This window comes from Coptis chinensis, chromosome 1, assembly GCF_015680905.1.
Source record: "Coptis chinensis isolate HL-2020 chromosome 1, ASM1568090v1, whole genome shotgun sequence".
Classification (NCBI taxonomy): domain Eukaryota; kingdom Viridiplantae; phylum Streptophyta; class Magnoliopsida; order Ranunculales; family Ranunculaceae; genus Coptis; species Coptis chinensis.
In genome coordinates, this window is record NC_141456.1 from 56,076,081 (window position 1) to 56,098,237 (window position 22,157).

A 22,157-nucleotide genomic window follows, 5' to 3' on the forward strand; every position below is an offset into this window, starting at 1 on the left:
TTAGAACTCCATTTTTGGTCACTTATGCTAATTTCTCATATTTGCTTGAGGACAAGCAAAATGCTGTTTGGGGGTGGTTTGATAAGAGCCCAAAACTGTAGTTTTAACCCCTTAACAATAATAATTTTAGACCAATTATGTGAGTAATAAATAAGAGTTAATGCTGATTACGTGTTTTTATGTATTTCAGGCATTGAAGTCTATTTTGTGCAGAAATGTGCCACTTTGGCGATATAAAGGAGCAAGGGTTGGTTGCAAAGAAGTTCTATGAATAAAGGCCAAGATTCAAGGAGAAAAAGCCTTTGTAAAGCCCGGTTAGAAGCTGAGAAGTCAGAGTCAATGCGGGCGTAAAAAGAAGACAAAAAGTCGTGAGAACTTCCAAGATCAGATTTTGGACTCAGGTCTCATAATTTGGCCTACCTTATGTCAAAACGACCGGCTCAGAAAGAGCTTTCCAATGATCTAAGCGTTGACTAAATAAGAGAAGTAAAAATGGACGAAAATCCTACTGAAGTCAGATCTAGCTGAAAGGGCCCTGTGGACTGAAGAGATTGGGTTTTGGGCTCGATTTTTCGACCCAAAACATGGCTCATCAGCCCATGCACAAAAAAGTGGATCTGGTCTCTTCCATTTGTATGGAGAAGACTTAGCTCTTAAGGATACCTAGATCTAAATTAGAAAATTAGATTAGACTCCATTAATAAGTTCAAATAACTTAGTTTAGATCTAGTTTTTACATTCAATTAATTAGTTTGTTTTAATTTAATAAGTAGTTATTCATAATCTTAGTTCTAAATTAGTTTTAATTTTAGTTTTAATTTATTTTGAATCATTATTGTTATTATTCAAATAGATTAATAGAGTTTAAATTAGTTATTAAATTATGACTTGTTATTATTGTTCTTGTGTTGGGAATGATAGTATAGAAATTTCACATCACACATTACTCTCACTATTGTTCTCTGTGTTTGTTCAATTGAATTTATTTAAGTCTTGAGAGTTAAGAGTGGAACTATTCCATACTCGATATATTGCATGAATATATATGTGAGAGTAGGAAATAAAATAGTTGATACCGTAAGAATGAAGTTAGAGTAATCTAGTTTAGTTTTTACGGGTTATCAAATGAATGGGGGATTGCCCCTTCAAATGAACCATTATTGATAGGGTTAGTATCAACGGACATTTAGTGATGGGTCCTACACTTCAAAGACTTTCATGTCTCTCTTTTCACCATGCTATGGAAATTCTTGAACACACCAAGAATTTCATCCTTGGTCTTTAGACTATATGCCCATATTTTTCTTGATGCATCATCAATGAAAGTCAAGAAGTACAAAGCTCCCCCATGGGACTTCACTTTCATGGGACCACAAAAATCCGAGTGTACTAGCTCAAGGACATTCTCTTTTCGATGAGAGGAGAATCTTTGGAAAGACACCCTATGTTGTTTTCCAACCAAAGAATGAGTACATCTATTTAAATGCATACCTTTGATGTTTGACAACACCTTTTGCTTGGCAAGAACTTCCATGTCTTGCTCTCCCATATGAAACAATCTCTTATGTCATAGTTCGGTGGAAACTTCTTCTTGTGCCACATTTAACTCTGTTTTACACAAACTAGCTTGCGACTTGTAAAGCGAACAACCCTTTTTTCCATTTGCTACCACAAAGGAACCTTTGCTTAGTTTCCATACCCCATTACCAAATGATCTTTAGAAACCATCATCATCTAACTTCCCAGCAAAAATTAGGCTTAGTCGAATGTCAGAGACATGTCTTTTATCCTTGAGTGTCAAGGTGTAGCCGGTATTAGTTTCTACATGAACATCACCAATGGTTGTAATCTTCAAGAGTCCATTGTTATCTATCTTCACCTCACCAAAATCACCACATTTGTAGGTAATGAAGAAACTCTTGTGTGGTGTGACGTGATCGAACATTTCGGTATCTATCACCTACTCTATATCCTTTGACATGAGGTACTAAAACAACACTCACCACAATCTGACACAATTCCCATTAGATTATCATCTACTACTGCGGTAGTATCTCGGCTTGTGTTTCCATTCCTCTTTACCATGTTTTCATGTACACAGTTATTCTTCTCATCCCTCTTCAGTGTTCTACACTCATATTTGAAGTGAGTACAATAGTAACATTGTCTTTCTTTCTTACGAGTTCTAGATTCACCCCTAGATTTGCTTCTGTCATCACCTCTAGAATGAGGTGGTTTTCTACTCCTGCCTCTCCCCCGCTTTTATGCGACAAGGATCTCTAAGTGAGAGGAGCTACTCCATGAACCACTTCTTGTCTCCTCATTAAACAATGCACCGGTAACCATTTCTATTGAAATGATTCCATCCTTAGCGGCTCCACCAAGAGAAACTACCAAAGTCTCCCAACTATCGAGTAGAGAGTTCAATAGTAAGAAAGCTTGAACTTTGTCACCCATATGAATCTTCATCAAATGCAATTGATTGATGGTATTTTGTTCGGTATTAAGATGCTCGGACATTGAAGAACCTTCTTTGTAATTCGAGTTAGCAAACTTCTTAATGAGTAACACTTTGTTTCCGGCAGACTTTCTCTCATAGAGGTCTTCAAGTTTCTTCCATAACCTAAAAGTGGTGGTCTTTTAGGATACATGGTGGAATACACTATCGTCAATCCACTATCGAATGTACCCAATAATGTTTCTACCAAACTTGCTCCACTCGGCCACGGATAATGCATCCGGTTTTACTCCTCCATTCTCAATGGGCTATGCCAAGTCCTTGCAATAAAGCAAGTTTTCCATCTTGGCTTTCCAAATAGTGTAGTTACTTATATTTAGATTAGTCATGCGAGTGTTTATAGACTGATCCATCTCAACAAATTATTTCAACTCAAACCTTCTCTTAAGAATTTAATCAAACACCACTACAACATAAAGGATTATTTGTAGCACCATACGTCATCGCTAATTGTATGAAAAAGCATTGCAATTGATCAATTGCAATGCTAAACTAGGCGTCGCAAAGGCATTGTAAAAAAGTGGGTCACAAAAGATCAATTGCAACGTAAACAACAGCGTTGCAAAAACTTTTAGTCTTTTGCAACACCTCACTTCGTTGCTAATAGTTTATGTGCGTCGCTACTTCCTTTTCCAAAACTAAATTGGTTTTGAAAATATTTCAAACCATTTGCAACGGCTGGTGTCACAAAAAACATTTTTTAACAACACCATACAACGTTGCAAAAAGTTGACTTTTATCAGCATCTTTGGCATTGCAAAAAGCAACCCTATTGCTACATATAAAGCGTTGCAAAAGGGGTGTTTTAATTTCCAATGGTCAACACCTGTATTTTACACAATATTTTGATTCTTTGAATGTGCAGAATTCTTCCCAATGCAATTTATGTAGAAAACAATAATAACACCATGTCAATTCACCATGAGCCATAACAAAATATATTTAATTTCATTAACGTAGATCAATATATCATCTATTACAAAATTGTCAAAATCATCCACACAACTAATACATTGTATCACATAACTTTCACAACAATCAACTAAATTTGAAAATTTCTTCAAAATGAGATTTTAGCAAAGTTAACAAATGTCCATAGCCTGCCAATTTGAACAACATCCATCCATGTTTTCTTCATGAATAATCTACAGGCAACATATCGACCAATCTGGTACAACAAATTGAAAAAAGAGGTAAGTTAACTTATTTGAACAATTAACAAAGCTAAAATGCACTTGAAGTAAGCAATGCATGTGAAAATATGTTTACCAAATCAAACTCGTAGACCAAGCGTGTAGAAACACCACTACAACCAATTGGTCAAAGTCCCCATCCTGTTGCAACTTAATTTATCAATAACCAATCAAGGACAAAGAAAGATTTACTTACATGATCAAATTTATCAAATACATATAGGTTGTAGGCTTCTACTATGAGTCCCAAAAACATCAAAATTTAGCAAACGGATAGATTAACAAAAGTATAAAAATACCTCCAATTATAGATGACAAAGCAATGAAGGGACTTTGTCTTCCCATTGCTAGTATGACTATTAGACTCCATGCAGATAGCATAGCAGTTCTACAAAGGACTGTTGTGCTCTAAATATTCTATTTCCAGCCCGTTCTGCAAAAAGCAAACCAGCTATCGACCTCAGGTCTGTAGTGAGCTATGTTTAAAAGTAAATGGCATACAGGGATCTGCAGCTACTAGGACCTGGAAGTTAAATTAGGTAGCATGACAAGATGAACCATTGAGCTTAAGTTATTTAATGGATAGATAGATATAGTAGAGAGAGCATTACATAAAAAGAAAAGATTGTAAAATAATTATGAAATGGATAGAAAGATATAGTAGAAAGAGCAGAAACATGGCGGTTATTTAATGGTCTGATTCATTTAATAAAGTTGTGATTCCTAAGATCGATCTCTAGGCACGAGCGTAAGATCTCAAGTTTTATCGTTAGATCACGTAGAAGCTAGAAAAGATAACAACAGTTCAGATTTTTTTTATGCCAAAATGAACAAAAAACAATAAAGCAAACTGTAAGATTATTTAGCTTTAACAAGTAGCAACACCACATAAAGGTGTTGTTACACATACCTCGCTGGGAGCAATTATGAATTGTTCTTTCTCCACGCATATGGAAGCTCTCAACATCTCCATTGCAGCTACTACCCTTTGCATCTTCTTAGCTTCAACATCCATTGATTTTGTTAGTGTCTCTACATTCTCTGCCAACATCTGTAAGATTGTAACACCACGAGTTGCAATCTAGAGTTAGGTATTAAGTTGGATACATACAAAAAATTGAGAAGATTGCATGAGAATATTGACCTCAACAGCATCATGGCTTGACTATATTTATGCCCAGCATTACTCTACCAATAGAGTTTGAATTGAACAAGATAGAATAATGGGTAAGAGGCAGAAACAATGAGAACAAGAAGCATTTGTAATCTGCCTGCTTCATCAACCAATATTATACTCTCTTGACTGAAAATTTTCATATGTAAAGATTAATAATATTTACTTATAATTGTATCAAACCTCCATCTTGAAACGAACAAGCAAATACCAAAACACAAGTACCTCGCACAGAAACATAGATGTCCTATGGATGATAAGATAAACATGTATTACTTGAAGGCCATCACATTTGTAGCTAGTACACACTAACCCCGTCAAAAAAGATATTGTAGATCATGCCTAGTATGTACTTGTATAAATGTATATGTACTATATTTGAGTCCTTAATCTTCCCCCAAACCAAGCTATGAACTAGTGAACTAGGCATAAAATCTCCACATGGTAGCATGCAATGGATACTTGCTGACCAAAAGATACAAGAAGAAATCTACAAGACAATCTATAGTAGCAAGGACATCCAACTACACTTGAATCATTCTTCACTTAATTACAAAACTTGAATCTTTCCCAAGTTGAGAAGTCCCTAACAACACTTAAATGAGATCTTACTAACACTTGAATCATTCTTTTGCTTAATTACAGACTCAGGGTGAGAAGTTGACATCTTTTTCCTTTTCTTGGAATAGAATCTGATGAGAAACAAATTTCTAATTGTGTTTCTAAACATGATATGGTCCATAGAATATCTAACGGGGAACTACTGAATGCAATATTATCTACTGAAGCTCATGTGGAGTATCAAAATTCATTCTCTATTCCCCATATAAAAAATAGATAAAAGTCATACCCATACGGCATCAGAGACTACTCGATCATAATCTCAAGTTACATTAGCTCAGACCTGCAACTTGTTCATTAGGCTGCAACAAGTCAAGCATAAAGACTACAATAAGTCTAAGAACCAAAATGACTGCAACAGAACAAAATGGTCAATGGAGGCAACTTACATAGCTCATTGCAATATTTTAAATAGCTCATGGCAACAACTCAATAGAAAAAAGACATCCAAATGGTGTAGTGTGCCATCACCTTCCCCAGGAAGAACAAGCACACGAGTAACTTTCATTAAATTTGGACAAACTACAAAAAGAAACCTTATCTTTGAATATATCACAAAAAGTTGATATTATAACAATAAATCAATTGAGGAAGGAATATAGAAGCAACAACAAGAATGATGGAAGAACAAAATCATCTAGAAATCCATCAGATTAGAACTTATGTTATGAGCATGATAAAGACCACGGTAACTAGTCATTAGTCACTCACCTAATGTTAACTAATCCCTATCCACCATGTAATTTGAAAGTACAGCAAGAAGAGCATTCCCCTACAAATCAACTAAGAAGACAAAAAATCAATGTCCCTCACATTTTGGACTAATTATTCAAGGGAAAGAGAGTATCACAAGCAATATGGATATTAATTTTATTTGTGATTGATTACAAAAAGGTATTATGAAGCAAAAGATTTTAACACCCAATACCCCACTGATTCTACTAAGAATGTCACTAAATGAAATGATAAGGGTGCAAACATTTGATATAACTATTCTTCAATTCAAAAAAATATATCTGAAACCATCACAAAAAGAAAAATGGAATTGCTAGTTTACCCGAATGACATCCCCAATAAAAACAGAGGATGTATTAGCCCATGAAGGTAGCCCTTTGACTCAATAGTTGAAAGGAAGAGGTAATTTATCATTAGGAAGAGCAAAATGACAAACCTGAATTGGTCTGGAGTTCCATTTCCACTACCTAGCTAGCTGCTGAAAATGTAAAACTCAGAGAGAACTCCAACCTATACTCAAAATTACCAAGAATATGCAAAACAAGTAAACAGACAACTAAGCTAAAACCCTATAAACCTTCTGAAAGTTAACCACGGATAGTTGGCATAAGCAATACCCAATAAACAACAAGATTTACGCAAACATAAAAACCAACCATCAATGAACAATAGATAATTGAATATGCAACTGCAAAAGCCACTAATTGCATCGGTAAATCAACAAATGGAGAGATTAACTTATAGCTTCTGGTCATCACCGATTTCAATCTTTTTCTAGCAACCAGTGATTAGATTGGCGCCATTGAGCTGTAAAAAAGACACAAGAAAATAAACACTGAGATTTAGAAAGCAAACTGTATCTATGGGTTTTATTTAACATCGTCTAAGCAGATAGGTTTTGAGATGGAACATTCACTTTGTTGAATGGAGTTGCGGAAGTGGAGGACTATTTGATGAAAATTAGCTTTAGCAATTTTCTCAATTGAAAACAAAGGTAAAATAACAATTTATTTGTCAACTGTTGAACAATTAAAAACACAGCTTTAATCAATAAATCCCAAAAAGAATAATAATAGATTAACTAAAAGTCGAAGCTTGCTTATTTGTTGAGGATTACCAAAACTAAAAAATCAAAATCAAAAGAGATGGCAATTTAATCAAAATCAAAATCAAAATCAACTTTTTAACATAATCTTTCATCTGAGAAAAGAAAAGAAATCACTAGCTTACCTTAACTGCAATGGCACTCAATGAAGAAAATAGAGAGGGTTGAAGCTTCAATGGTGGAAAAGATAATGGTTGTGGTGGGTGCGGTTGAAAAAGATGAAATATTATATTTGTTAGTTTAAGGGTTTCCAACTTAAAAGTTTTTTTCATTTTAGTTTTCTTTTCTCTACTGATTAGTTTTAGCCAAAAGCGCCAACTTTAAGTCTTTTAAGTTTTAGTTAAAAGCACTTGAACTTAAAAGTTAAAACTAGCCTGACGACAAACTTTTCGTGTGAAAAAGAAGAGCCCACCCATGAAACACCCATTAGACAATAGCCACGCCAACAGCATTGCAACACAGTCATTCCTAATAAAATTTTAATATTCATAAAAAGCAATTACAACAGTAGAGGCGTCGCAACAGAGTACGCACACTATAGCAGCACCTCCAGCGTTGTAAATAATAAATTTCTTAAAAAAAAACATTTTTTTTTATTTTGAGAAATATTTAATTGTGAACATTTGCCATGCCACTGACGTCTCAACAAATAGTTCTAAGTGAGTTGGGTCAGATAACACGACAAACTTTTTGCAGCACTTAAAGGGGCTACAAAAAACCCATTTTAGCAACATTTTTTAGGTGCGGCAAAAGGGTGCGCTGCAACAGATCCCTTATGTTGTAGTGCACCTTTCGAGCAAGATTTGTAATAACAATCTTTGTGATTGATCTAACCACGACTCTGATACCACTTATTGGGGAAAACAATATCAATCGATCCCCACTAAGATATCTTGAATATGAACACTCTAAACTCCAATCGAAAAATCTAATCTTTCACTACAACCAACAACCACAAACCTAAGCTATGGAATTAACTATCACAAACAAGCAATATCAATGTAAATTAAAACTTACCACAATGAGACACAAGATATAACGTGGTTCGGCCAATGATGCCTACTTTCACAAGAGTCAATCCTTTTATAAGTGTGGGAAGAAAGATTACAATCACTCCTCTCAAGTCTCTCCAAACTTACTAGATTTCTCTTCACTAATCTCTCCTTACAAGTTTTATCTCTTTGCAAAGGTTTTCTCTCAATTTTGGCTGCTCTCAAAATTGGTTTTCTCTATTGTATGACTTATGGGTAAACAACCCTAACTTCATATATATATGATTCCGAAATTTTGGTGTAAAACAAAATTCCAAATCAGCTCGGTTTGTCTGTGGAAAACCAGACTTCTAACTATGCACAACATGGGGGGCGTGTGCCCCTTGTGAATAATCAACTTCTAATACTGATGTTACACATCCTAGAGATTTCTGTTGTGTAAGACTAGGGGTCGTATGCCCCTTCTCCAACCTACTCAAATTATACACAAAATTGTCAGTTATATCAACTAAATACTTGTAGAATGTATAGAGGTTAACATGTAGAAATAATGAATTGGTATATTTTGCCAGATGCCAATCACAATCTAAATCATCAAAGAATGCACCTAATTTTTGCCAAATGCCAAAGTCAGTTTTGACATGATAAATATAGATTTTGATTGGGTATTGATTTATGACTAAATTGATTTTACTATTTAAGACAAAAGTCCTGAATTCTGATTTCTCAAAGCATATATATAACAAAATATTAATAACTAATGGTGGTTGGGACCGCTGACTTGGAGAAGTGATCGATGAGTAAGCAATTGTTATTTACAAGAGATCAATGGAAGAGTTTTTATAGTTCTTCCCATCGACAAGTTTTTTGTATTGCTACAAAGTGGGTCAAAATCAACAAATAAAGAAATGATTCAAAGTATAAGAGACGGAGTGCTTCATTTAAGAAAAATAGAGAGAAAATGATTAAACACAGAAAAGGAGAAAAAGCTGTTTGGGACGAATGGACCATGCTAGTGGGAGGGGCATATTTGGCTTTCTTATTTTAGGACGGTGAGTTTAAACTTTAATGAGTATGGTGGAGGAGAATATTACCACCCTATAACTTTAGAGTGGTACCTTGTTATTCCACCACTACACCCATCTCTTTCTATTATCACAACTCATAATTCAATTACAAGTTGCATATGTCAAAGATGTTTTACTGAATATTTCTGATAATCTTTATTGATGTTTCTAGTAGTATATATACATGAATATAGAGATCTCCTAGATCCACATATTTAGGAAAAGATAATACACTTACTAAGATTACAAGATACTTGTTAATATATCTATATCCTACAAGATACTTGCTAATACTAAACATAGTAACAAATTGTTACTCTAACACCCCCCCCCCCCCTCAAGTTGGTGCGTGGATATCGCGCATGCCCAACTTGAAAATAGTTGAGCGTGCCCCGCGCATGGATATGCCTAGACAAAGGCGCACCCTGCGCTCTTGCCTTGACGAACCTCCAGGTGGTTGAGCGCGCCTCGCGCTTGGATATGCTTGGACAAAGGCGCACCCCACGACCTACCTTATTTTAGCACCCCCTCAAGTTGGTGCATGGATATCGCACATACCTAACTTGACAAGAGAATCATTAAACACCTTGCTAGCCACTGCTTTAGTAAGGACATCTGCTAGTTGGTCTTCAAACTTTACAAATGGAAAAGTAATAATTCCAGCTTCAAGTTTCTCTTTGATAAAATGTCTATCAATCTCCACATGCTTCATCCGATCATGTTGAACAGGATTATGAGCTATCTCTATAGCTGACGTATTGTCACAATATAGATTCATTTCCACTCTTGGTTTAAAACCCAAGTCCTTCAACAAATTTCTCAACCACAACAATTCACATACCCTATATATGCCATACCTTTATATTCAGCTTCAGCACTTGATCTTGATACTACTAGCTGTTTTTTACTCCTCCAAGTCACAAGGTTTCCACCTACAAACGTGAAGTATCCTGAGGTAGACCTTCTGTTGTCGGCTGAACCTGCCCAATCTGCATCAGTGTAACCTTCTACTTTTATGTGATCATGTTTCGAGAACAATAAGCCTTTACCCAGAGCAGATTTCAAATATCTCAATATGCGCTCTATAGCATCCATATGAGGTTTACGTGGGTCATGTATGAATTGACTCACGACACTAACTGCATGCGCAATATCTGGCCTGGTATGCGATAAATAGATCAGTTTCCCTACAAGCTTCTTATATCTCCCCTTATTGGTTGGAGTTGCATTCAAACACAGAAACAACTTGTGGTTTTGCTCAAAATGGGAGTATCAACTGGCTTACATCCGAGCATTCCCATCTCAGATAATAAATCAAGAATGTATTTCTGCTGGGATAAGAAAATACCATTCTTTGATCGGACTACCTCAATCCCAAGGAAATATTTAAGGTCTTCGAGCTATTTCATTTCAAATTCAGAAGCCAAATACTGTTGTAAGCTAGAAATCTCCTCATAATCATCACCTGTTGGTAAAATGTAAAATTGATAGTTTACCAACGAAATGAACGATGAACTCAAAACGCAAGTAAACTAAAACTATTTACGTGTCTATATTTATCAAAGTTTCTACTCTCAATTCTATCGAAATAGAGTGGAGTAACAAATTCGTTCCACTCCTAGTTCTCTAGCATGGAGTGTTTTCTAATCTAATTGATCAGTCTTAAGTCTAATAAGAGTTTTACGAGGGGGAATTATACTACGATGCAACTACCCACAAGATACAAACTATAATTGATTCAACTACGGAAATACTACGTTGATTCTATAATAAGGAATTAGGGGGGGATTGATTCCACCTTAACTCAACTTAACTCACTAACGACGAATCGTCGTAATCCAAATCGAACTGCTACGCAGAACAATTGGTTCTTCCTAATCCCTAATTACACATGACATTTCTACCAATTCATAATTAGCATGTGAACGATTAAACCCATTCTCATGGCGAATTAATCGTTTCTAGAGTGGAATAGAAATTACGACTCTACGATAATCGGAATCAAGCTTTCATCAAGGTTTCTCAACCCCCTCTAATGGAGGTTTAGCTGAGAACCATTCCGCAATCATTTCCATATGAATCTAAACTAAACATAATATCAAGATTCGAAATTTACTAATCTAAATTAAACAATAATTAAATTCTAATTAACAACTAAGAAATGATAATCAACAAGAATTAAAACTAGATCTAATAGATTGAAATAACAAAAACCGAAATGACAAGAATAATCACTATTTTATTTATCTAATGAATGATATTCAATGATTCAAGAAATTAATCTAAAACAAGAAAATGAAATTCTAAAACTAAGTTCTAAAACTCATTAATGGAGGCTAACTAATCTAATTCTAATCTATGTCTAACTATCTACCATTAACAAAGAGTGAAGCTTTGGTTTTTATACTTTCAGATCCAAAAATCGTGCATGGGCTTGGAGCCATGTTTTGGGCCAGAGAATCAGGCCCAAAACCCAATTCTTTCAGTCCAAAAAGGCCTCTTCAGCTGCAGTTGACTTCAACAGACTTTTCGTCCACTTATGCTCCTCTGATTGGGTCAAGTCTTAGACCATTGGAAAGCTCTTTCCGAGCTGGTCGGTTTGACATAAGGTAGGCCCCATTCCAAGGTCTGAGTCCAAAGATACGGCCTTCGGAAGTTCTGCTGACTTGTGTAATAATGTTTCTGCCCGCGTCGACTTTTCAACTTTTGACCGGGATTTAGAAAGGCTTTATCTTCTTGAATCTTGGCCTTTAGTCACGGAACTCCTTAGTAACCGACCTTTGCTCCTTTATCTCGCTAAAGTGGCACATTTCTGCACATAATGGACTTTGAAGCCTGAAATACATAAAAACACGTGTCGGTGTTAACTCTTAATTATTACTCACATTATTGGTCTAAAAGTATGATCAGTTATGGGTTAAAACTACAGTTTTGGGCTCTTATCAAACCACCCCAAACAGCATATTTGCTTGTCCTCAAGCAAAGATGAGAAATTTAAATAAGTGACCAAAAATGGAGTTCTAACTACTCGCTTTTCTTGAGTCGCGATTGCATTGACCATATGCAACAAGGCCTTTAAACCACTAGGAATTCCCTAGTGGACGAAGTTATAGCCTCGTGAGAGTTTTCTAGTGAAGGTACTCACAAACTTCATCTATACTACAATGACTAAGAAATAAAACTATTGTTTCCTTATCCATGCTCTAAATTAACTATTCCTCTCACTAGCTATGAACAAGAATAACCAAGTCAAAACCTAAGCTAATATATGCATAATAATCAATCATCTACAATAAACATATATACAATGAGTACTACTATGAAATGCAATATCAGTCCGTTTTCTAAACTTCGAATAAGCGTCCTTAAGTAGGTTCTCACAATAATAATCAAGATACAACACTCTCGATTTTTCCACTCAAGTTTATTTACTCTAGTCTTGCTAAATGGGCACACTTTTACCTTATAATCTCAATGACACACAAGGAAGCCGGAGTCGATCAAACACATCTGCCACTTACTATCACACTAACATATTCCTAATTGAGCTAGAGGTCTTTATTAGGTGTTTCGGGCATTAGGAGATGGTTTAAGAAGGAAGGAAATGGATATTCAAAACGGACAAGTCTGAGATAAAAGAGTCTTCATATTATGTAACTAGAGAAAACCTTGTTATTTACTTTTGCTTCTACACTTTGTTTCCATCCTTAGCAATTTTTTTTTTTTCTTTGGCTTTTGACTCCTTTTATTCTATTTTTTAGAGTTTTTATTTTATTTCTATTTTTATTTTTCTTTTCTTTGGATGGAAACTTCTTTTCTTTATTTCTGAAGCAACTAACTAATTTTTGTTTACATAGGTTTTTCTCTTCTTCTTTCTTCCTCATTCTATTCTCAGACTTATTCTAAATTGGGTAGGTTGATTTTTTTTTTTTTTTTTTTTTTTTTTGTAACAGGGTAAAGGATTTGTGGTTTATGAAATGCTAAAGAAAGGCTCAGAGGGGCGACTAGCGGAAAAAAATTCATAGGTTTGAATTTCTGGCTATATCGATCCAAAGAGGGCCTAAATTCTCGCTTAGGATATGGCATAGTAATCAAGCAAGTGGACGTGTGATTTCTCTATCCGGATTTACTTCTCCCTTGTGTCATTTCTCAAATGTTTCGCTCATATAAGGCTTTAGGCTATATTCTCACAGGATTTGTAGAATAAGTACTCTAGCCTAGCTTTCAGAAACTTACTGCTAACAATCATAAATACTTATGTAATATATTTATAGATAGATGCAAAGATTATTACCTACATATTAACCTAAGTTTCTAACAATTATTCTGATGCAAAAGCTACGTGAGACTTCTAGATTGTTAAGAGCATAGAGAAATAAAACAATACCAATATTCCTAAGTGTATAGCATAACTTATTTATTTATATTTTTGAATTTATGAAATTTTAACTAGAAAACAAGTGCATATTATACATATCTATATCCTAACAGATGCCTTAATTACATGTGTTTCTATGCCTACCCCCAAACAAGAAGCATGTTTTGTCCTCAAAACATTTAAATAAAGAGGGTAGAAAAGTACCATGGAAACGCGTGAAATTCTGAAACATCTGCAAAACAAGGTTAAAACATACTAATATAAAAACTGACGCAACTCTATAAGAGTTCCACCCATTATGGGGTTAATAGACTTAAATTACTTGGGACATAAGCAGACACTAAATGGAATTAAAAACTTACCTTATCTCCCGGACATGCATATTATCTACCCAATAGCACCATGGGTCTTGTATTTCAGCGGGCATGGCAAGTCCAAGAACAAATGCTAGCAAGAACCATAAGCGGTTCCCAGCCTACGTGTGTGATCACCTCGCGAGTCCAACCACCATAAGTAGTGCTTGGGAACAAATCTTCAAAAGACTGTTCCGGTATTATTGTAGGAGATGTCATCTCAAAACTACGCTCTGGAACAGCTGCAAATGACCCGAACAACCCGCAAAAAACCGAAATTTTCTAGTCTACGGAAGTCGTAGCGCTAGGCAAGCTCCACTTTGGCCATGAGTGTTTTTTTTTTTTTTTTTTTGACAAGGGAGTGAGGTGGGGGTAAGAATAGGAATTTGAGTGATCAAGAATGGAAAAACCAACACCACACCCCTAAACAAATTTTTGAAAACAGGTTTGTAAAAATTTGTTTTAAAACTTGGGTCTTTTAAGGTCAGATTCTCGAAACTTGCTAGATTACTATTTTTATAGCTTTAAACTTTTTTACTTTTTATGAATTAGGTTTAATATAAAGGAAAACAATAAGCAGTAAAGAACATAATTCACACCATAGAAAAACATGACTCAAAAACCAAGAAAACATGCAAGAGTGGAAAACGTGAATTATGTGAAATATGGACTTAGGATCTGGTACTTACAGCCACACACTCCATAGGGAGGGCCCGGTTACCTGAATGGTGCATTCACCAATATATGGAAATGAAAAGAAATGCACCAAACACAAAAATTGAGTCGTTTATAGTCAGATACTCGAGACTTTATCTAAATATATGTATGAATATGTCGTTTATCATATATCAACAACCGAAATAGTTGTGGATCGTTCCATAAATAAATATCACAGAAAACATATCCAAACACAATCAAGCACCAAGATTTCCTACGACGCAGCCTAGTGGAATGAAAGTGAAGTCGGATAGACCTATAACATAACCGAGCATGCACCTTATGTTTCATCTTTGAACGAGAGGGTGTCCTAGTGAATAAGTGTGGAAAAGTGAATGGTTGTGGAAGATATGGTGGATTGGGATAAGTTTTAGAGAAAAAGCATGGAAAAAATGAGGATGTGGGTTTAGCACAAAACTCATTCATGGTGTAGTTAGGGACCTGCCTCAAGTTTGAAAATGAAGGTGTCAAGTGGTTTATCCTTGGGAAGTATTTGTTTACTAGGTGGATTTAAAAAATCATGAAGCACAGAGAAAACTAAAGGATCGAAAGCAAAACTCGAGGTTCCTTTGAAAAGGTGGAGGGTGGGGAATATTGGTGATGGAAGGTGAATGATTCTCAGCTAGAGCTCTCAAGTCCATATCATCAGAAATCTTGATATATGCAAGACATTCCTCAATAGGTGGGTCAAAAGGATCATTGGGATAGAGATTGAAAAATTCATCTTCCGTCATAGCATCAAGGGATGAATGGTTGTTGGCAAGGGGGGACTCGCGAAGTGGTAAAGAAGCGGTGCAAAAGAGTTGCAGGAATTCTTCTTCGATTTCATCTACTACCAAGGAGTCATTGTTAAAGTCGGAATTTCCGAAGGAAAGGAATTTGTTAATCTGTTTCTCCGGAAACATGTTTTTGAAGTAATCTTGAGCTAAGCTCTCGATCATGCTAACCTCTCCATTTGTAGATGAATCGGGATATCGCGGTCCTCGCTTTGAAAACATTTACCTCAACGTAAAAGATGGCCAAAGGACAAGGACATCGAACCATCGCGCAGTTTATGAGCCGCCATTGGCGTAGCTAAGAAGGGACGCCCTAAAATGATAGGTACAGAGTCGTTAGTGACTTCGTGTTGAGGATAACGGGTCGGCCGGTAGTAAAAATTTTGGACTTTAACCAAAGACGCTTTCAACCACACCCTTAGGATACTTAATAGACCGATCAGCTAATTGCAATGTCATTTTAGTAGGTTGCATCTCCTCTAGACCTATTTGTTTATACAAATAAAATGGGAGTAAGTTAACACTAGCCCCCAGGTCTAGTAGTGCGGTCGTCATGTGAGAATCTCCTAAGGTGCATTGTACAGTAGGACGACCAGGGTCCTTGTACTTAACAATTCCATTATTTTCGGATAAAGTTGGGAATTGTTCAGTTAGAAAGGCATCTTTAGGTATGTTGGTCTTACGCCTAGTAGTGCACAACTCCTTAAGAAACTTAGCGTGGTTAGGTAGCTTTTTTATAGGTTCGAGAAAAGGAAACTTTATCGTTAGATTTTTGAAAACGTTCCTAATCTCCTCAAAGTTAGTATCCCTGGTTAGCATGGCTAATTTATGAGGGAACGGTGGTTTCGCTTATATTTAGCGTATGGCTCGACTTGATGTGTAACCTTGGCTTTCGTTTCTTAGGTTGTGGTTTAACCGGGTACCTCTACAAAGGGTAGGTTCTTCAGTTTCTATTTCGGTATCTAGTTTGATATCCGTGTAGGAGTATCTTGATGGGGTAACTATAGGCATAGTTACTTTGTTATCAACCACTCTTCCGAATCCGAGAGTGGTGATGGCATTTAGCTTACCTACGGTTGTAGTTTCCGTACTAGTATTACCGCTTTACCTCAAAGGTCGTGGTTTGTCGCTCTAGGGTTGGGTATCGCTTGGCCTAGAAACACGCCTTTGGTTGGGCTTTCTCTTAGGCTAACCGTTGGTTTAAATTATTAACGGATTGTAGAATGTGTTGGTTAGATTGAGCCATGGTTTGGAAAAGTTGTTGGCTCACTTGTATGAAGGTGTCAAGACGATCCGGTTGTGTGGGTGTAGTAGTCACGGGTGGTGTGACCGAACTATCTCGCTGATTATTTATGGGCGATTGTGATAGTTATTATTTACCAGAACGATACCTCTATTAGCATTATAATTATTATAACTACATTGACCTTGTGCTTGACTTTGTCGAGGTTGCGCTTGGGTTGTTATAATTATTATAATTACCCGATCATGTCCTTGTTGTGGTGGAGCTTGGTTATAACTGTATGCCTTGGCCTAACATATTGATTATTGTACCCTGTAGGTGTGACTTGTTGGTTATTTCTCCAACCGAAGTTGGGATTTTGTCTCCAAGGGGCGTTAGGTTCACTATTAATGGAACAAGAATGTTCATAGGCTATAGGACAGTGGGAGTCGGGATGCTCATGACTCCAAAAGAAACTACATGGATTTGAATTTACATTCATGACGGGATAGGCTTTTGTTGTACAGAAATGGCCTCTACCTTTTTGTGAGGGATTCAATTAGAGTTTTAAGCTCGGGATCCGATTTAACCTCAAACATACCGGGTAGCCTTAACTGCTGAAGAAGAACTAGCGGAGCGGGAGTAATCGCCACTACCCCCAATTATTATTACGCTTAGTCTGATCTTCCAAAAATTTATATGCCTCCTCGAGGCTCCTTTACTTAGGAAACTACCCCATTCATTATGTCTAGGACTTTTTTTATGGTGGTGTAGAAGTCTTTGAAAAAGGCACTAACTAACGGTCTTTTGCTAGGTAATGGTGTGGGACACTCTATAAGGAGATCGGTGAAACGATTCCAAGCCTCTAAAAATGATTCATGAGGATTCTCGTTGAAAGAAGTGAATCTTGGAAAGCATTTCATCCGCCTTTAGGGGTGGGTAAAAATGTTCCATAAACAAATTTGAACAAGTTTGGCCCACGAGTCCACGTAATTAGGCACTTGGGCGCTTAACCAAGACGCCTTTATCGCCTAAGGTGAAAGGGAATACCCTCAATTTAATTTGTTCCGCACCAACCGTAGGATGATGGAATGTTGTAAGGACTTGTTCAATCCTACGATGTAGCCGATAAGGTTTTTCATGGTCTAAAACCATGAAAAACGGGTAACAAATTAAATATATTTGGGGGATGCGGAAATCCCCCAATCGGGTCCGCTAGAACGATGCAAGATTTAGGGATATCGCCAAGGCTTTATAAAAGTCGAGAGAGAGAGTCTCTTTCTTCATCCATAATATCGGTGGTGTATGTGAAATAGTAGCTAGAGGTGTAGTGGGTGGGAAACTAGATAGACTTGTTTGTTGACGCTGCCGCGGTAATTACGTTAGTTGTTTTTCTTCACCCGCACCTTAATCTCATGCAAGACTAAGTCGAACTTAACTAAACATGCAACACTCCAAACAATTCGATATACTAGTAGAAACCTCTAACCGAGATGCAAGGTGTGGAAGAAAGGAATACCGATTAGGCCCTTGCTTCGCTTTATGAATAAGCGCCTTGTTTACGTGTGTTCAAGTGTATATAACAAGTTAAAACACCAAAAACTTGAAAAATCAAAATTAAACAAACCCGTGGAAATCCGCAAATTTCAACTTAGTGGCGCTGGCCGCTTTGGGCGCTGGTCGCCCGTGTTCCAAGAACTTAGCTGGTCACGCTTCGGTATGGGGCGGTCGCGTTCTATGTTCCAATAACTTAGCGCTGGTCGCGCTCGGTATGGGGGCGGGTCGCGCTCTATGTTCCAGTAACTTAGCGCGGGTCGCGCTCGGTATGGGGTCAAGGTTCCAGCGCTTGGTCACGCGCGTGCGCTTCGCTTTGAAGCGCGGGTCGCTCGGTAATTTTTTTGTGGAACTTTTCAATGTGGAAACGAACAACCACAGTATGAATCAAACAAGGGTGGGTGGGTGAAATGGGACTTAAAAATGACTAATTATACTATGAAAACAATGCTAAAGTGAAACTAAGATGGCAGCGGCGCCATTTGGTAAAATGTAAAATTGATAGTTTAAATGAACGATGAACTCAAAACGCAAGTAAACTAAAACTATTTACGTGTCTATATTTATCAAAGTTTCTACTCTCAATTCTATCGAAATAGAGTGGAGTAACAAATTCGTTCCACTCCTAGTTCTCTAGCATGGAGTGTTTTCTAATCTAATTGATCAATCTTAAGTCTAATAAGAGTTTTACGAGGGGGAATTATACTACGATGCAACTACCCACAAGATACAAACTATAATTGATTCAACTACGGAAATACTACGTTGATTCTATAATAAGGAATTAGGGGGATTGATTCCACCTTAACTCAACTTAACTCACTAACGATTTAATCGTCAGAATCCGAATCGAATCGCTATGCGAAACAATTGGTTCTTCCTAATCCCTAATTACACATGACATTTCTACCAATTCATAATTAGCATGTGAACGATTAAACTCATTCTCATGGAGAATTAATCGTTTCTAAAGTGGAATAGAAATTACGACGACTCTACGATAATCGGAATCAAGCTTTCATCAAGGCTTCTCAACCCCCTCTAATGGAGGTTTAGCCGAAAACCATTCCGCAATCATTTCCATATGAATCTAAACTAAACATAATATCAAGATTCGAAATTTACTAATCTAAATTAAACAATAATTAAATTTTAAGTAACAACTAAGAAATGATAATCAACAAGAATTAAAACTAGATCTAATAGATTGAAATAACAAAAACCGAAATGCCAAGAATAATCACTATTTTATTTATCTAATGAATGATATTCAATGATTCAAGAAATTAATCTAAAATAAGAAAATGAAATTCTAAAACTAAGTTCTAAAACTCATTAATGGAGGCTAACTAATCTAATTCTAATCTAGGTCTAACTATCTACCATTAACAAAGAGTGAAGCTTTGGTTTTTATACTTTCAAATCCAAAAATCGTGCATGGGCTTGGAGCCATGTTTTGGGCCAGAGAATCAGGCCCAAAACCCAATTCTTTCAGTCCAAAAAGGCCTCTTCAGCTGCAGTTGGCTTCAACAGACTTTTCGTCCACTTCTGCTCCTCTGATTGGGTCAAGGCTTGGACCATTGGAAAGCTATTTCCGAGCCGGTCGTTTTGACATAAGGTAGGCCCCATTCCAAGGTCTGAGTCCAAAGATATGGCCTTCGGAAGTTCTGCTAACTTGTGTCTCAAGCTTACGCCGACTTTTTTCAGCTTTTGGACCGTTTTTAAAGGCTTTGTCTTCTTGAATCTTGGCCTTTAGTCACGGAACTCCTTAGTCACCGACATTTTCTCCTTTATCTCACTAAAGTGGAACATTTCTGCACATAATGGACTTTGAAGCCTGAAATGCATAAAAATACGTAATCAATGTTAACTCTTAATTATTACTCACATAATTGGTCTAAAAGTATGACTGTTACAGGGTTAAAACTACAGTTTTGGGCTCTTATCACCTGTCACCACCATATCATCAGCATAGATAATCAAAGCAATGATTTTACCTCTTCTGTGTTTTAAAAACAAAGTGTGATCCGAGTTACTTTGTTTGTAGCAGAACTTCTTTATAGACTTGGTGAACCTGCCAAACCAAGCTCTTAGGGACTGTTTTAACCCATACAATGCCTTCTTTAGTTTACAGACCATTGTTGTATCTAAGTATTCTGGTATTCCTGGGGGAGGGTCCATATATACTTCTTCAGTAAGATCTCCATGCAAGAAAGCATTTTTTACATCAAACTGAAGAAGAGGCCAATCTTTATTAGCTGCTAATGACAAAAGTATTCTCACAGTATTGAGTTTAGCAACCGGTGCGAAAGTTTCTTGATAATCTACACCATAAAATTATGTATACCCTTTCGCAATGAGCCGAGCTTTGTATCTTTCAATAGCCCCATCTGCTTTGAGCTTGACTGTAAATACCCATCTGCACCCCCACTGTCTTCTTTCCCTTTGGTAACATTACAAGTTCCCAAGTAGCATTCTTTTTCAGTGCTGCCATTTCTTTTGTCATAGCTTTGGTCCATCTAGAATCTGCCAAAGCTTCCTGCACTTTACTAGGAATAGAGACAGATGATAACTGGAATACATAAGATGCATATGACTTGGACAACTTGTGAGATGACACATGGTTGCTTATGGGATATTTCACTCTAGCTTTAAGATCAGGTTCATATTTAATTGGTGGTTGGCCACAGTTAGATCGAGGTGGAAGATGATATTGAACTAGTTCAGAATTAAAACTGGGTAGATTAACATCAAGAATATTAGAATCAACAATAATAGAGTTAGGTGATACCTCTAATCGGTCTTTTGGAGAAGATTATTCTTGAGAAGATTGGATTAGTGGATCCGTTGTAGGAGGTGATGTACTATCATGGATTTGATCTTCACATCCCTCATTTGAACATTCAGTGGAGGTTGCATCAATGACTTCTTCTATTGAGTTTGTATCACTAGGTGATTGTGGTCTCGATAAATCAAAGACCATTATATCATCATGATTCTGTATTTCATATCTATTCTCCCCCTGAAGGGAAGAATCAGTGATCTTTGTATAAAAAAGGTCGTGTTCATGAAAAATGACATCCATTGAGACAAAAAAAAATTTAGAAAATGGATGATAACACTTATAACCCTTCTAAGTTGAGCCATACCCAAAAAAATACACTTCAATGCGCGTGGATCAAGTTTGGTGCGTTGTTGTGTATGTAAGTGAACATACACCACACACCCGAAGATATAAGGTGCTAAATGAACAATAGGCAAAAGCGTACAGTGATCAGAAAGCACATATAAAGGTCTCTGAAATTGGACAACACTAGAAGATGTAGGATTCATCAAGTAAATATCAGAGGTCAAAGCTTCGCCCCATAAGTGAGATGGGACATGACCACCAATTAATAAAGATCGAGTGACCTCTAAAAGATGTCTGTTTTTTCGTTCTGCAACCCATTTTGCTGAGGGGAATAAGAGCAAGAGGTTTGATGTAGAATACCAAATTTAATGCATAAAGCCACCAATTCATTTTTTGAAATACTCACCCCATTATCGAGCTTAACAACCTTTACGAGATTCCAAACCGTGGTGAGCACCATCTGATGGAAAAGGAGAAAAACTGTACAAACATCACTTTTATGTTTCAAAAAATATACCCAGGTCATCCGAGTGCAGTCATTGACAAAAGTAATAAACCATTTCATCCCGTTATGTGTAGGACGGGGGCAGGACCCCAAACATCTAAATGAACTAAAGAAAAA

At 36.6% G+C, this 22,157-nt stretch overlaps 1 protein-coding gene and 1 long non-coding RNA gene across 25 annotated transcripts; both read right to left on the minus strand.

Moving 5' to 3' along the window:
* Positions 1 to 3,447: 3,447 nt before the first annotated feature.
* LOC147524619 (uncharacterized) lies at positions 3,448 to 7,646 on the minus strand. 24 transcript variants are annotated; one of them, XR_015219986.1, is made up of 11 exons: positions 7,472 to 7,646; positions 6,678 to 7,048; positions 6,218 to 6,289; positions 5,896 to 6,028; positions 5,736 to 5,808; positions 5,111 to 5,132; positions 4,856 to 5,014; positions 4,622 to 4,762; positions 4,011 to 4,144; positions 3,788 to 3,852; positions 3,448 to 3,686 (listed from the first exon to the last, which is right to left on the minus strand). It is a non-coding gene; the product is annotated as an uncharacterized LOC147524619 (long non-coding RNA). The 24 variants fall into 24 exon arrangements; XR_015220010.1 differs by having other exon boundaries at positions 4,856 to 5,808; positions 6,218 to 6,278; positions 6,678 to 6,716; positions 6,898 to 7,048; XR_015219981.1 differs by having other exon boundaries at positions 4,856 to 5,808; positions 6,678 to 6,716; positions 6,898 to 7,048.
* A 2,288-nt stretch (positions 7,647 to 9,934) lies between these two features.
* On the minus strand, positions 9,935 to 10,500 carry LOC147524620 (secreted RxLR effector protein 161-like). The gene is made up of 2 exons (XM_086575577.1): positions 10,263 to 10,500; positions 9,935 to 10,155 (listed from the first exon to the last, which is right to left on the minus strand). The coding sequence occupies exons 1-2, from the start codon at positions 10,498 to 10,500 to the stop codon at positions 9,935 to 9,937; spliced, it is 459 nt and encodes a 152-aa protein (XP_086431703.1).
* Between the last annotated feature and the right edge of the window lie 11,657 nt (positions 10,501 to 22,157).